The 14,809-nt window shown below is 50.2% G+C and overlaps 5 protein-coding genes across 5 annotated transcripts; 3 read left to right on the top strand and 2 right to left on the bottom strand.

Moving 5' to 3' along the window:
- Nucleotides 1–22: 22 nt before the first annotated feature.
- On the bottom strand, nt 23–1,879 carry Bathy08g01880 (unknown protein; the record flags this gene model as incomplete). Its single annotated transcript, XM_007511441.1, has 1 exon — nt 23–1,879. The coding sequence occupies one exon, from the start codon at nt 1,877–1,879 to the stop codon at nt 23–25; it is 1,857 nt and encodes a 618-aa protein (XP_007511503.1).
- A 570-nt stretch (nt 1,880–2,449) lies between these two features.
- On the top strand, nt 2,450–2,983 carry Bathy08g01870 (predicted protein; the record flags this gene model as incomplete). Its single annotated transcript, XM_007511589.1, has 1 exon — nt 2,450–2,983. The coding sequence occupies one exon, from the start codon at nt 2,450–2,452 to the stop codon at nt 2,981–2,983; it is 534 nt and encodes a 177-aa protein (XP_007511651.1).
- Nucleotides 2,984–3,137: 154 nt separating this feature from the next.
- Bathy08g01860 (predicted protein) lies at nt 3,138–6,173 on the bottom strand (the record flags this gene model as incomplete). The annotated part of the gene is made up of 1 exon (XM_007511638.1): nt 3,138–6,173. The coding sequence occupies one exon, from the start codon at nt 6,171–6,173 to the stop codon at nt 3,138–3,140; it is 3,036 nt and encodes a 1,011-aa protein (XP_007511700.1).
- A 687-nt stretch (nt 6,174–6,860) lies between these two features.
- Nucleotides 6,861–13,485, top strand: Bathy08g01850 (acetyl-CoA carboxylase; the record flags this gene model as incomplete). Its single annotated transcript, XM_007511651.1, has 2 exons — nt 6,861–6,930; nt 7,193–13,485. 2 exons carry the CDS (start codon nt 6,861–6,863, stop codon nt 13,483–13,485), a joined length of 6,363 nt encoding a protein of 2,120 aa, XP_007511713.1.
- Nucleotides 13,486–13,927: 442 nt separating this feature from the next.
- Nucleotides 13,928–14,686, top strand: Bathy08g01840 (prasinophyte specific chlorophyll a/b-binding protein, chloroplast precursor; the record flags this gene model as incomplete). Its single annotated transcript, XM_007511320.1, has 1 exon — nt 13,928–14,686. One exon carries the CDS (start codon nt 13,928–13,930, stop codon nt 14,684–14,686), a length of 759 nt encoding a protein of 252 aa, XP_007511382.1.
- Between the last annotated feature and the right edge of the window lie 123 nt (nt 14,687–14,809).

Raw genomic sequence — 14,809 nt, 5'->3', positions numbered from 1 at the left:
TGAGCGCTCATCTCGCGTAAAACTATCGATGCACTTTATTCATCTCTCGCATGGAAAGGACGTGGATTAACGCTTCCATTTCTAACCCGCGCAAATTCGCCTCCTCGTCTATATGGCTTTCATCGTCCTCGTCCTCTATTTCGTTTATTCGGTCGTCTTCGTCTAGGACCATGGACAAGATCCTGTAGTTTTTCTCGGTGTTCGTCGAAGTGTCGCTATCGAGATGCTCTAAGGTAATACCTTCTTTCCCTGATTCCCTGCTCGAAGGGTGGTCAAAGTTGAGCCGTTGCCTCGCGCTCGCGTTTTTATCTTCCTCTTCCTCGTCTTTTCGCACCTTCATCTTTTTCATGGCCGAGGTCAATCGTTTCGGGCTCTTCATCGGCGTCAATTTCAAGTGTTGCGCGATGCCTTCCTTCGTTGAGTCGTTGGTACTTACGCTGTTGACGCTCGCGCCGTCAAATCCACCCTCCCTTCTGCTCGCTGCATACGCGCCCGATCCGATGCCAATTTTCGCCTCCAAAATGTTTCTTCTTTGCCGGGAAGGCCCTTCCACGGATGCTTTCCCCGGAGAGACCATGCCATCGTTCATCGGTATCTCCGGTAATGGCGGTAATTTCGGTCGCAACTTGCTTTTCGCGCGACAGAAATAACTAAAGAAACTCACGATGTCCACGCTCTCTCTTCGGCGACCGCCCATTTCCGTCGCCGTTCTCGCCATGTCCTGCTCGAAAGAGGAATGCGACGACTTATCGTTCCTCGCATTCCTTAACTCCTGTCTAAATGCGTCGTTGCGTTCGTACACGTGTAAAAAACCATCCACGATGACCAAACCGGTCCCGCTATAGTTCAAATCTTTAAACACGTCCAACAGTACGTGCGCGTTGATGTACAACTCGTCGTTCAACGCTCTGATTTCCGGCGACATTTTCTGTTTCAACAACTTCCTCATCTTTTTCTCTCGAGTCATTCCATTCTTTTCCTTTCCCGGCGCCATGCTCAGAGTCGCTTTCGAATAGCTTTTTTGATGCGGATTCGATTCGCTATCCTCGCTCTCCGAATCGCTCTCGCTCTCGCTCGCCGAGTTGTTGTTGTTGTTGTTCCTATCCCTACTCGTAAAATTCTTCAAATTCTTCACGCGCGGTATGAACCTCTTGAACCCTTCCTTCCGTCCCTCCATTCGTTCTTTCTTCTTCAAATTCTTCCGGACTAAACTTTTACACGCCTCGGCGACGAGCGCGGTCATACGTTTCACTCGCTTCAGCTCCTCCACGTGCTCTCTTTTTTCGAGGATTGCCGCTCGCACCGGGTCGACTTTACTCGACGACTCCTCCCCTCCCGCCGGACTTCTCGGACTGGACGCGAAAGAGTCCTCGTCCATTTCCGATTCGCCCCCGCTATTACTCGTCGCCCCGTTGTTACGACGACGACGACGACGATATTGAGCGTCGCCACTTTCCTCCTCATCATCATCACCATCATCATTTTCATCCTTATCCTCCTCGTTCGCGGCGACCACTCGAAACGCTTCCACGAATTCACTCAAACCAATCCCTTCTTCACCGACGCCGCTAATCTTGGCGATAATCTTCGACCCTAACTCAAACTTCCTCTCGTTCTCGTCCCCGGTCGTTCCAAACTTTGTTTTCTTCTCCTTCTTCTTTTTCCCTTCGTCTTCATCTCGTAAAGCGGAATCTAAAATCTCTGACACGCCTCCGGTGTTGTTCCTCAGCGCGGTTAAAAATTCCACGCCCGAAATCGTCTTTGAATCATCTTCATCGATTATCGCGAAGACTTTCGCGAGCGTTTCGTGCGGGAGGAATAACGCGAAACCTTCTTTTCCTCTCTCCTCGTTCTCATCGCGACGCTCCATTTCCTCCATTTTTCGTTGTTCTTCTTTAAGTTGGTTTATTTGGGGAGAGGAAACGCGCAAAGAAAGAGCAGGAGTCGTGCGTCGTAAGCTCTTTCCCGTTTAAATTCTTCGTCAATTTTGAACCGTTTCGTGTGTGTGTGAAATGGTGTAAATTTGTCGACCGCGAAAGAGGCGCAAAAGTGTGCGTTTTGGTGCGCAGCAGATACCGTAGGCTTCGCTTTTTTGGCAGTTGGCAGTTTGGTCTGTGTGTCTTTTTGGCGAAAAAAGTATGGTAAATCCAAGCGTCTTTTTGTGGCTGTGAGGGGCTTGCGTCACGTCATCATTCCAGTCATATCTACTCTTTTTCCATTACGAGACGCACACTTTCCGTGACACAGACATAATCTAGTATTACCAAAAATGATGACGACGACGCAGACGACGACGCGCGCGACGACGATGATGCGGTCTTTGTGTTCGTATTCTGGAAAAAGCAGCAGAAGGAGCCTTTTGACGACGACGACCACTACGGAGAGGAACAAAGATGACTTCAGGAGGACCCGGAGAAAAAACAACATCGGTGGCGTGAGAACAGAAGCGATGGCGAGAGGGAAACGCAAAGGCATCGCGGATATAATCGGCGAAGAAATCGACGGGCAAGAGAAGAAGAAAAAAGAACCCCAACAAAAGGTGAAAATACGCTCGGAAGGGAAGAAAATGGCGGACGAGTTTAACAACAAAGGGAAGATTCCAAATGGGTTTTTGAAGATATTAAACTTACAAGACTTTGACGAGAAGAAGAATATTAAAGCGGTGACGTTAGCGAATGGGAACTTTTGCGTGGTGCGAGTGGGAGAGTTGATTTATGTCTGCGATTGTAACTCAACCGCGTATAAGTATCCGCTCATCGACGGGGAGTTATTCAACGGTCCCGGAGGCGCGTCGATTCGGTCTCCGTTTGACGGGACCAGTTACGATTTGACGACTGGGAAAGTCATCGAGTGGTGTCCTCAGGACACGTTGCCGAGGAAGATGTTGGGGAAGCTGAAGGAAAACGCGACGCCGGTGGATTTAGGCGTATATCCAGTCATCGTCGACGAACAAGGCGACATTTACGCCAGTTTCGTGCAATAATATTTATGGTTTGAAGAACTTCATGAAAAACAGATATATGCAGCGTGCAGCCTAGTAGTTAATATAAATATAAAACAACATCTTTCGCCTATATACATTGTATATGGTGTATGTTTAGTTTTTAATCCTTTTTGTCCTATCGTAGTTCTTGTTCTTATTGTTGTTGTTGTTGTTGTTGTTGTTGTTGTTGTTTGCCGACTAATCCTAACTTCATGGCGACTTCACTCGCGCCGCCGTGGAATCGAAACGATTGGTAGATGTCCTCTCTCCCGTTTTCCATGAACACTCCTCGCGAGGGTAACTCGTCCAGAGGTAACTCTAAAGACTCTATGAACGATTCGAGCTCTACGCGCACGTTTTCCAAATCTCGCCAATAGCCTCTCGGTTTTGGCATGTTTTTATCCCATCCGAACTTTTCCGAGACTATTTTGTAGCCACCGAGCTCTCGAATGCGCTTTTCCAAATCCTCTCGACCGTATTCTCGCAAGAGAAGCTTTTGCGGTATTCTTTGTTGTTGTTGTTGTTGTTGTTGTTGCGTTTTGCCGTCCTCTTTCGATTTGAGTAGTAGCGTCGCGTTGAACGCTTCGATGTCCACTCTCAGCGCTTCAAATAGTTCTCTCTCTTCGTCTTCGTCGAACGATTTCATATCGTAAGTATTCTTCTTCTTCTTTCCGTTCTTCTCGGATAAGGAAGCGGACGCATTCGTGCTTTGTTTCATCGCCGCTTCGGTTAATCCGTACAGTTTTGCCCTTTCCGCGATGGTCAACTCGTCGTCGTCTCTGGAAATGGTCGCGTCGATGGAATCTTCTTGTTCCTCGTCTAATTTTGGGTTTAAACGCATAAACTCGGCGATCGTTTGGTTCGTCTGGTCCAATTCTGGAACGATGTTAAGTTTACGCACGGAGTTATCAAAAGTAACCAACGGGATGACTTTCTCCAGCGATATCGCTTCGATGTGCGCCCGTAAAGTTGTCAAAAACTCGATCGTTTCGTCGACGACTTGTCGTTCATCTAGAGGCGGTTTGCGTGCTCTTCCGTTTTCGTAATTTGCCTTGGCGTTGATGCCTTCGATGGCAAATTTCAATATCGTCGCTTCCGCTTCTTCTGGCGCGTCGTTAAAGTCGTTAAAGTCGGCGCGGTCAAGTTTAGATACGCTGAATGTGCCATCGTACTTTTCGTCAAAGCTTCGCAGTGTTGCACTACCATCGATGTCGTCGTCGTCGTCGATTGAATCGTTGGCTGGGACGACTAAAAATTTGCCTTGCAAAACGCCATCTCTTCTTTGATTTCTCGAAACGCGAAACTGTATTTCTCCTTCTTCGTCTTTTTGCGACAGGTCCACGCCGACGGATTCGTATATCGCGTGGCACAAGCAGTGTTTGAGAAACACAAATCGAAGGCGTTTCAAATTTTTACCTGTGCCTCCCGCGACTCCTCCGCCGGGAACGGCGACGCCCAGAGTTGCGTTTGGCAAGACTTCGCAGTGTACTAAATTCGGGGCAAATTTTGCCAACGACTCGTACGCCGTGAGCACTTTCCAGACTAAACTCGGTGGTGCTTCGATTCGCACCGCACTTAATGTTCGCCGGTGATAAACTGCCGGCGTGTCGTACCTTCTGTTGTGCACCTCAATCGATCCAGGCGCCGACGTCGACAAATCCTCGGCGGCGTCAGCGTCGACAATTTCATCGAACCATCGTCCGCCTTGCGCGCCAGATGTCGTGTTACCTTGCGCGGCTTGCCAGGAGAGGTTTTCAGCCGGCGGCATGACGTTTCGTCGCACGGTGGGAGGTCGGAAACGACCAGAAATGGACATCATTTTTTTCTTGGTGGTGGAGTTGTTGGTATTATTGGTGTTGGTACCTTCTCTATCGTTTTCGTCTCCTCCTTGCTGCACCAAAGGTACGCTCACTTCGCTCAAACCTAAATAATTTTCCGGCTTCAACCCTGCGTTCGCCAATCTTCCATCTCTTCGTTTCTTTCTTCGACCGATGAAATACCCGTCGTCGTCAAACTCGTCCACATAATAAAACTCCTCGCTCGCTTCGTTCCAGTTCAAAGTTTCTAAATCTAAAAACGGCGAGTTCAATTTCGCTCTTTGAATCGAGCTCGCGCGTTGATTAATCGCCGTCGCAATCTCCTCAAACGATTGCCTCATAACCCTCTCTAACGCTCTTCTTAAAACTGGATACTTTGTCGGTCGAATTTCGCACTCGTAAGACAACTCGCACGCGAACGAGGCTGATTTTAATCTCGCGACTTTAATCTTTCCGAAACACTCAAACTCTCCGTTTCGTCTGTCCACGTCTCGACTGGAAAACGAGAGCGTTCGGGAAATTGTCGGCGCCTCCGGTTGCTTCTTTCTCCTGTTCGCAAGGGTATCTTTCGAGGAAATCAACTGAGAAGAAGAAGAAGAAGAAGAAGAAGAAGACATCGTCGCCTTCTCTGGTGGCAACAAAACAACCTCCAAGAAAATCTCGCCTCTCAACTCGTTGGCGCATAAAATCACCTCGTCTCTGCAGTCGCTCGCGAGACGATACGTGGACACGCCGCCGCTGCTCGAAAAACTCCGCAGAGACGTTCGCACGTTTGGTGCGAACGTGCTAAACAAACTCGCGTCGGAAACTGCTTCCCACGTGGCGTCCGGCGACGCGTCTATTCGCGCGCGGTATTTCGCTCTCGGCGTTATTAAAGTTTCAAAATCGTCTCCCCCCGCCCCCGCGTTAATGTCTGCTTTTGTTCTTCTTCTTCTTCTGGTTGTTCTTCCTAATGTCTCGTCCTCTTCCTCGTCGTCTTCTTCTTCTTCTTCTTCTTCCTCGGTGTTGTCTTCCATCATCAAATCTCTCAAAAGTTCCAAATCCTCGTCTTTTCTCAACTCGTCGTCGTCCTTTTCTCTCTCGTATTCGTATCGCGTCTTCCTCGCTCGAAGAGGAGGGAAAGAACGAACAACGCCATCGTCACTATCATCATCATCACTTCTTCTTCTTCTTCTTCTTCTTCTTCTTCTTTTGTCTCTCCTCGTTCTCCCGGTCGTCCAAGAATTCGACGGCGACCAACGACTGCTGCTCGCGCCGCTGGTCGACGCGAGCGCGCTGCTGAATATCCTCCTCCTCCTCTGCAAAAAATGCTGCTCCCCCCCGTTACAATTCGCAGCAGCAGCGGCCGACGACGACGACGACGATGCAATCATCGTCGTTTTTCTCGGCGTGAAATCTCTGCTATCGTTTCGTGTTCATCATCTTCTTTCGCGATATAAAAGGCGTGTGCATTTTCTCTCGATTTTCCTCTGAAACCGTCCCCAAAACTCTGCTCTTTTTTTGCCTTCAAAAATAGCACGTTTTGCCTCAAAAAGCGCATCATCGGATATACACACACGCACACGCGCGAAGAAGAAGAAGAAGAAGAAGAAGTGTGTTCTCTCTTTCTCCGTCATCGGGTGTGGTTTAACAACGCAGATTTATCCGAGCGAGAAGGTTTTTTTACATCGAGAGAGGTACGTGGCGTGGGTTTTTTTCGTTCGCGTTGAGCGCTTTTCACTCTTCTCGTGGTCTTCTCCGCGCGTTTTTGTCGCTCTTTTTCTGGGAATGCGCATTGGTAATAACTGTGTGACTCCGCTTTATTATTCAATCAAGAATCTGTTGTCCTCGTTCGACGCGCGTTTTCGGTAGGTGTGCGCAGCGAAACGAACGAGAATTGAACGCAGTTGGACGACGAAACATCTGTCTCGCAATTTCCCGCTATTTTTGGCAGGTTTTTCAATTCGCGAGACCGTTTTCAAGACGCGTACGTTTTCCTCGCGTACGCGCGATGGGACGATGGCAAAGATTCTAACAACCACTCTCAAATCTCTCTTTTTATTTCTACGACAGGTGTAAAAATGAGCGCGCATTCATCGCTCGTCCGAGCGTCGCTTGGTGGAGTTACCGGTCAAACAAAGAGGAGTTCGTGTGCGTAAAATATATTCGTCTCGTACTCTCGATTTTAAACGCGCGCGAGACGTTCGCGTGTGCGCGCAAGGCGACCGCGAAGAGAGTTTACCTCGGGAGTTGCCGATGAAAGCAAGGCTGAGTCGGTTTTATCCATTTTATCCATTTTTCTTGTGGGATATCGTTTTTCCTTCTCTCTTTCTTTCGCGCGCGCGCGCGCGAGCGACGTGTAAATTTTTGTGCTGACTTTCCACTTTACTCATTCCTAAACAAACGAATACAGTTCTCGGCGATGGTAAAGGCTCCATGAGCGCGAGAGCGGCGGTGCGAAGACCGTCGACGGTGCAGAGCGCGTTTCCGGTGGTCGTCCCGTCGCCAAGAGATTCGGCGTTGGCGGCGAGAAGAAAGGGTACGACTCCGAAAGCGGTGAGAGAGCCGGAGCAATCGTCCATGGCGTCTGCGTCGGATAAGTTGGCGGAGTACGTCGCGAACAAAGGCGGTAAGAGAGTGATTCGAAAAGTGCTCGTGGCGAACAACGGGATGGCGGCGACCAAGGCTATTTTGTCCATGCGAAGATGGGCGTACAACGAGTTGGGCGATGAGAATGCGATTAAGTTTGTCGTCATGGCCACGCCGGAAGATATCGGGGCGAACGCTGAGTTTATTCGTTACGCGGATGACTTTATTGAAGTTCCGGGCGGCAAGAACGTGAACAACTACGCGAATGTGGATTTGATCACGGAGATTGCCGTGAGAGAAGGCGTGGACGGCGTCTGGCCCGGTTGGGGTCACGCCTCCGAGAACCCGAAGTTGCCGACAGCTTTGAAGAAGAACGGCATCCAGTTCATCGGTCCGACTGCACCGGTCATGTCCGTGCTTGGCGATAAGATTGCGGCGAATATTCTCGCGCAAACAGCGAAAGTTCCGTCGATCCCGTGGTCCGGCGACGGCTTGGTCGCAAACTTGACGCCGGAAGGTACAATTCCACAAGAAACGTTCGATAAAGCCATGGTAACGACAGTCGAAGAGTGCGTCGCCGCGGCGGACAGGATTGGTTTTCCGGTTATGTTGAAAGCTTCTGAAGGTGGCGGTGGTAAAGGTATCCGCATGTCCGCCAACAAGGAAGAGTTGATTGTTAACTTTGACCAAGTCAAGGCGGAAGTTCCGGGCTCACCGATGTTTATGATGCAGTTGTGCACGGAAGCGAGACACTTGGAAGTTCAAATCGTTGGCGATGAACACGGTAACGCCGTGGCCTTTAACGGTCGCGATTGCTCTACGCAAAGACGTTTCCAGAAGATTTTCGAAGAAGGTCCGCCAATCATTGCCAAGCCGCATATTTTCCGCGAGATGGAAAAAGCTGCGCAGAGATTGACGCAAAACATCGGCTACATCGGTGCCGGTACGGTTGAATACCTTTACAACGCCGCGACGGATAAATACTTCTTTTTGGAGTTGAATCCGCGTTTGCAAGTTGAACACCCGGTAACGGAAGGTATCACCGGTGTCAACATGCCGGCGACGCAGTTGCAGGTCGCCATGGGTATCCCGCTTCATAGAATGCCAGACGTGAGACGATTCTACGGAAGAGACGTGGACGGCACGGACACCATCGACTTTTTGGAAGAAGAGTACAAGCCGATTGAAAATCACGTGATCGCGGCGAGAATTACGGCTGAAAACCCGGACGAAGGCTTTAAGCCGACTTCCGGCGGCATTGAAAGAGTGCACTTCCAATCGACCCCGACGGTTTGGGGTTACTTTTCTGTCGGCGCCAACGGTGGCGTCCACGAATTCGCGGATTCTCAGTTTGGTCACATTTTTGCATCGGGTAAGACGAGAGAAGAAGCGAGAAAAGCGTTGGTTTTGGCGTTGAAAGGTATGGTCGTTCGCGGGGAGATTCGCACGGCAGTTGAATACCTCGTCAAGCTTTTAGAAACGCAAGCGTTCAAAGAGAACACCATCGATACCTCGTGGTTGGATGGCTTGATCAAAGAACGCTCGATCGCGTTGGTGAACGATCCGCACGCAATTTGTCTCGGTGCTGCACTCTTCAGAGCATTCAACCACTCGGAGCAAGAAGAGAAGACGTTTCTCTCCTCGTGGGAAAAAGGTCAAGTGTCGACGCAAGGCATCTCGAAGTTGACGTCGTTTCCGGTTGAAATCGCCTACGAAGATACCAAGTACGAGTTCACGTGCACCAGAGTCGGTGCGGACGAATACGAGATGTCCATTGGCGGTAAGAGTATTTTGGCGAAGATGTTTCGACGCAACGACGGCACGCTAGTTGCCATTTACGGCGGCGTCACGCACGAGATTGACGGTTTGGAAGAACCGTTGGGTTTGCGCATGACTTTGGACAGCCAAACGTGGTTGTTGCCGACGTTATTTGACCCGTCTGAGTTGAGAACGGATGTCACCGGTAAACTTATCCGCTTTTTGCAAGAGGACGGCGCGGAAGTCCAAGCCGGGAAGCCGTACGCCGAAGCCGAGGCGATGAAGATGGTCATGCCGCTCATCGCGCAAGAATCCGGGAAGATCTCGCACGCGAAAACCGCCGGCGCGGTGATCAGTGCGGGTGATTTACTCGCGAACCTCACTTTGAAGGATCCGTCTAAAGTTAAGAAGATTATCAACTTTAACGGTGACTTCAGAATGTCTACGGTGGAGGAACCGGCGGCCGCTGCGGATGAGAAACTCACCTCGGCGGTTGACCGCGTGAACAATCTTCTCGATGGTTTTGGCGGTAATGTTGACGAAGCTCTCACCAACTTGTACGCAGCTTTCACGGAACAAAACGAAAGTGATGGACAATCTCGATGGGAAAAAGCCACTTCGATCATGGAAGGCATCGTGCAGCGATACTTGGACGTCGAGAGCGTCTTTGAATCCAAGTCCATGGATGCCGTCATGGCGACGTTGATCAAGGGTAAAACCGGAGATGCGTTGAATCCAGTGTTGGCGCAAGTTCGCGCCCACTCCAAGTTAAAGGAACGATCGAAACTCGTTTTGAACTTGCTCTTGCAAGCGCCAACTTTGCCACAAAGAGTCATCGCGAGAGGACCGATTTCGTGGGCGGACGATCACGCTCCGATCTCGGATTCGTTCCAAGCCACCATCAAGCGATTATCGAAGCTTCGAGGCGGTGATTACGGGGAAGTTGCGCTTTCTGCGAACGCCATCTTACAAGAGCGACGATTGCCGTCACTTGATAAGAGAGTCGCCGAGCTTCGCAAGCTTCTCGCCGGAAAGAAGAAGTTGTTGCGACCGTGGGGCGAGGCGGAATCTGGCGATTTGCAAGCGCTTGCGGAGTCGCCGACTTTAGCCGTCGATTTGTTGCCGTCCTTGTTTGAAGACGACGACGATAAGGTTCGCGAGAACGCGATGAGTACTTACGCGCGCCGTGTTTATCGCGCGCACAACATTCTCGAAGTTTCCAAAGGCGAAACGGGGAACTCTATGACGTGGAAGTTCAAGTTCCGCACGTATCCGGATGATTCTCCTGTTCGAACCGGTTTGCTCGTCACCGCGAAGAATATCTCCGAAGTCGAACAAAACTTTGGCTCGTATTTGGCGCAGTTGAAGGCTGCGCACGGTGACGCCAAGGGCCCGCCGGTGTTACATATTGCGCAAACCGAGCAGCCAGACGACGGCGATTGGTCGTTGAAGATGGACCAAGTCTGCGCAAAGCACAAGGAAGAATTGAAAGCCTTGAACGTGAAATTTGTCAACTGCTTGGTGTTTGAGAAGTTTGCGTTACCGGTCTACCGCACGTGGCACGTGAACAAGGACTACGCCGAAGATCCGCTCTACAGAGGCGAGCGTCCGACGGTGTTGCACTTGCTCGAGCTCGTTCGATTGGAGAACTACAAATTGACGAGAATACCGACGGTGAACAGAGACTTGCATATTTACGTGGGTGATTTGGCCGCCGGTACGAGAGCGAAAGACATGTTGTTGAGAAGACTCGCGCACAGCAAAGACACCATGTCTGGCGGTTTGGAAAGAACTTTGAATAAGGCTTTGGACGCGATCGATATCGCGAGAATGGATTCAAAAGCGAAAGGATGCAACTCCACTAGAATTTACATCAACTATTTATCTGAGGTTGAGGGCGACTTCACGAAGCAGGCGAACTTGTTGAAGGAGAAGGTTTCCGAATACATCGCCGCCAACTCCACTAGATTGTTAAACTTGTCTGTCGATGAGATTGAACTTCGATTCCGAGTGAGCAACGAATTGACGCCGATTCGCATCATGGGCACGTCCATGTCCGGCAACTGGTTGAAGGTTGACATGTACAGAGAGTACCTCGAACCGGTTTCTGGACGCGCCGAGCAATTCTGCTTGATTGGCGCGGATGGTAACGATGACGCGTGCTTCTTTGAGCCGTACCCGTCGGCGGGTCCGTTGCAAAACAAGAGAGCAATTGCGAGAGCTATCGGGACGACGTACATTTATGACTTCCTCGGCTTGATTGAAAAAGCGATGTTGTCCGCGTGGAGAAAGCAAATCGCCTCTTTCGGCGCCGGTTCTGTTCCGCAAAACTTCTTCCAAGCTGAAGAGGCGGTCTTTGACGAAAGCACGAAGGAGTTGACGTGGACGAAGGAAGGCGTCCCGGGTCAAAATAAAATCGGTATGGTTGCGTGGAGATGCACGATGAAGACGTGCGAATACCCGGAAGGAAGAGAAGTAGTGTTTGTCGGGAACGATTGCACCGTCATGTCTGGTTCGTTTGGCGTCAAGGAGGACGACTTCTACTTTGCCGTCTCTCAATACGCCAGAGAAAATAACATTCCGAGAGTCTTCTTGGCATGTAACTCTGGCGCCCGAATCGGTTTAGTCGAAGAGTTGAAGCCGTATTTCAAAGTAGCGTGGATTGACGATGCCAACCCGGGTATGGGCTTCAAGTACCTCTACCTCACCGAGGCGGACTATAAGAACTTCCCGGAAGGCACGGTCAACGCGGAGAAAGTGAACGAAGGCGGCGAAACGCGAATGAAGTTGACGGATATCATCGGTCAAATTCACGGCATCGGCGTCGAAAACTTGAGAGGTTCTGGTATGATTGCCGGCGAGCAGTCCGCGGCGTACGATCAAGCGTTTACCTTGTCATACATCTCCGGTCGATCTGTTGGTATCGGCGCTTACTTGAACAGATTAGGTCAAAGAAACATCCAAATGAAGAACGGTCCGATGATTTTAACTGGCTACTTGGCCTTGAACAAGTTGCTCGGGAAAGAAGTGTACACTTCTCAAGACCAACTTGGCGGTCCACAAGTCATGATGCCGAACGGCGTCTCGCACTTGCAAGTCGAAGACGATCAAGCCGGCGTCGATGCCATCATCCGATGGTTGTCGTACACGCCAAAGACGACCATCGGAATGGCGCCGGCGTTGCCGACGTCCGATCCGGTGAATCGCGCGATTGAGTTTATGCCGACGAAGACGCCGTACGATCCGCGTCACATGCTCGCCGGTACGACCAACCCGGAAACTGGTGACTACGTTTCTGGCTTTTTCGATAAGGATTCGTGGACCGAAACCTTACCGGACTGGGGTAAATCCGTCGTCGTCGGCCGCGCTCGATTAGGCGGCATCCCGATGGGTGTCATCTCGGTCGAGACGCGCTTGATGGAGCAACGCATCCCGGCGGATCCGGCGAACCCGGAATCCCGTGAGGCTGTTTTAGCGCAAGCCGGTCAAGTTTGGTTTCCGGACTCTGCGCACAAAACGGCCACGGCGATTCGAGATTTCAATAAAGGGGAAAACTTGCCGTTGATCATTTTTGCCAACTGGAGAGGCTTCTCCGGCGGTACGAGAGATATGTACGGCGAGATTTTGAAATTCGGGGCTATGATTGTAGACGAGTTGAGAGAGTACAAGCAACCGGTATTCGTATACATCCCGCCGAACGGTGAATTGAGAGGTGGCGCGTGGGTCGTCGTCGATCCAACCATCAACTTGAAGAAGATGGAGATGTTTGCCGACACGGAGTCTCGAGGTGGTATCTTAGAACCGCCGGGAATCTGCGAGGTCAAGTTCCGCCAAAAAGATCAACTTCTGACCATGCATAGAATGGATTCGGAGTTGATGGAGTTAGACAAGAACCCAGAAGCGAATCACGATGCGATCAAGAAGCGAGAGAATGCGTTGTTGCCGATGTACACGCAAGTCGCGCACGAGTTTGCGGATTTACACGATCGATCGGGGAGAATGTTCGCCAAGGGCGTCATCAACGGCGTCGTCCAGTGGCCAAAAGCCAGAGAATACTTCTACAACCGATTACAGCGACGATTATCCATCGATGCGCTCATCGATTCGTGCGAGGACAAATTAGGCAGCAGCGTCAAAATGGCTCGATCGGTTTCTGAAATCGTCAAAGACGCCATCGTCGTCGCCGGCGGGTGCGCGTGGGACGACGACGTGAAAGTCAAATCTTACGTGGACTCCAACGGAGATAAAATCGTTTCTGCCGTCATGCAAGAAGCGAGAACGGCCAAGGTTGCGGCCATGTTATCTGAAATCAAAGCTTTGGACGCTGAAACCGTCGCCGCGGTAAAGAACGGTTTGTAGGAATATACTTTTTTATGATGACACATGAAACAAAAACACAAAAAGCAAAAAGAGAGAGAAGAAGAGAGAGAGCGTTTTAATACTAACAGAGAACAAAGAACCGAAAAACGAAGAGATTTTAATTTCGCCCTTTCCCACAAAAAAAATTTGAAAAATATTTTGAGCACCACCAAATCCTCTCTTTTCGAGGAGTAAATCAGCAAATTATAGGTGAATTTCAACCAGAATCGTGCAATCAATTCATAATCGCTTTTTGTGGTATTCGATCAATATTGCGAGAGAAGATATTCTGGGCAACTGAATTGGCACGCGAGAGAAGAGAGTCTATCTCTCGTCCTCATAACCGCACCTCTTTACATCTACCCACTTTTATATATATACTTCATATATATACTTCATTTATTAACCGAGCACTACGACTGAGATTTTAAGAATACGAAAGATGACGACGACTCAGACTTTGACGCAATCATCATCCACGCTGACGGGATCCTCGTGGAGATCATCTTCCCTTCGTGCAAAGCACCACCAACAACGCTCCGTGATGAGAACGAAAGTCTCCGCGCAAATCGGATTCGGAACGGATAAAAAATGGTTAAAAACCACCATATACCCAGAGTGGGGGTCGTTCCCAAACAGCAAAGAAGGCGTTCCATCGGAGTGGTCGAACTTAACCCCGGAAGAGTACCGCAAAAACGCGGATATCGAAGTCATCCACGGGAGATGGGCCATGTTGGCGGTTTCGGGCGTCTGGGCGCAAGAGAACGCCGGGGCCGGTCCGTGGTGGGAAGCCGGGAAGGAATGCACGATTGACTCGTGCAAATTGACATACGCCGGGTTTGGGGATTTCAAATCCTCACCAACCGGCGCTTTGTTCGGGTTGATTTTCATCGAGACGTTGTTATTAGGCGGCGCGGAGGCGTACCGAACCGGTTTGTTAGAAAACCCGTTCCAAGACGGATTGAAGCAAAACGACGCGTACCCGGGAGGTAGATTCGACCCGTTCAACTACGCGGAAAAAGAAGATTTGGATTTGATGAAAATTCGAGAATTGAAGCACGGACGATTGGCGATGTTGGCGTGGTTGGGTATTCTCGGTCAGGCGGTGTCCACCAGAGCCGGTGCGGTGAGCAACGCCACCGCGCACATCGGCGACGTGTACCACTGCAACGTGTTCGATCGAAGCGGATGTGGCTTTTAAAAAAGTCACGATTTTTCTTGGCGACATTCAAACGATAACAACAAAGACAACAACAACAGTATACAACATTAAAGAGAGATTCTTTCACATCAAGCAAATTACGTAATAACCATCCGCGAATAA

Source organism: Bathycoccus prasinos, assembly GCF_002220235.1.
Source record: "Bathycoccus prasinos genomic : Chromosome_8".
NCBI classification, from domain to species: Eukaryota; Viridiplantae; Chlorophyta; class Mamiellophyceae; order Mamiellales; family Bathycoccaceae; genus Bathycoccus; species Bathycoccus prasinos.
Note: the sequence above shows the minus strand (reverse complement) of the source record. Positions and strands in the feature narration are given on the sequence as shown.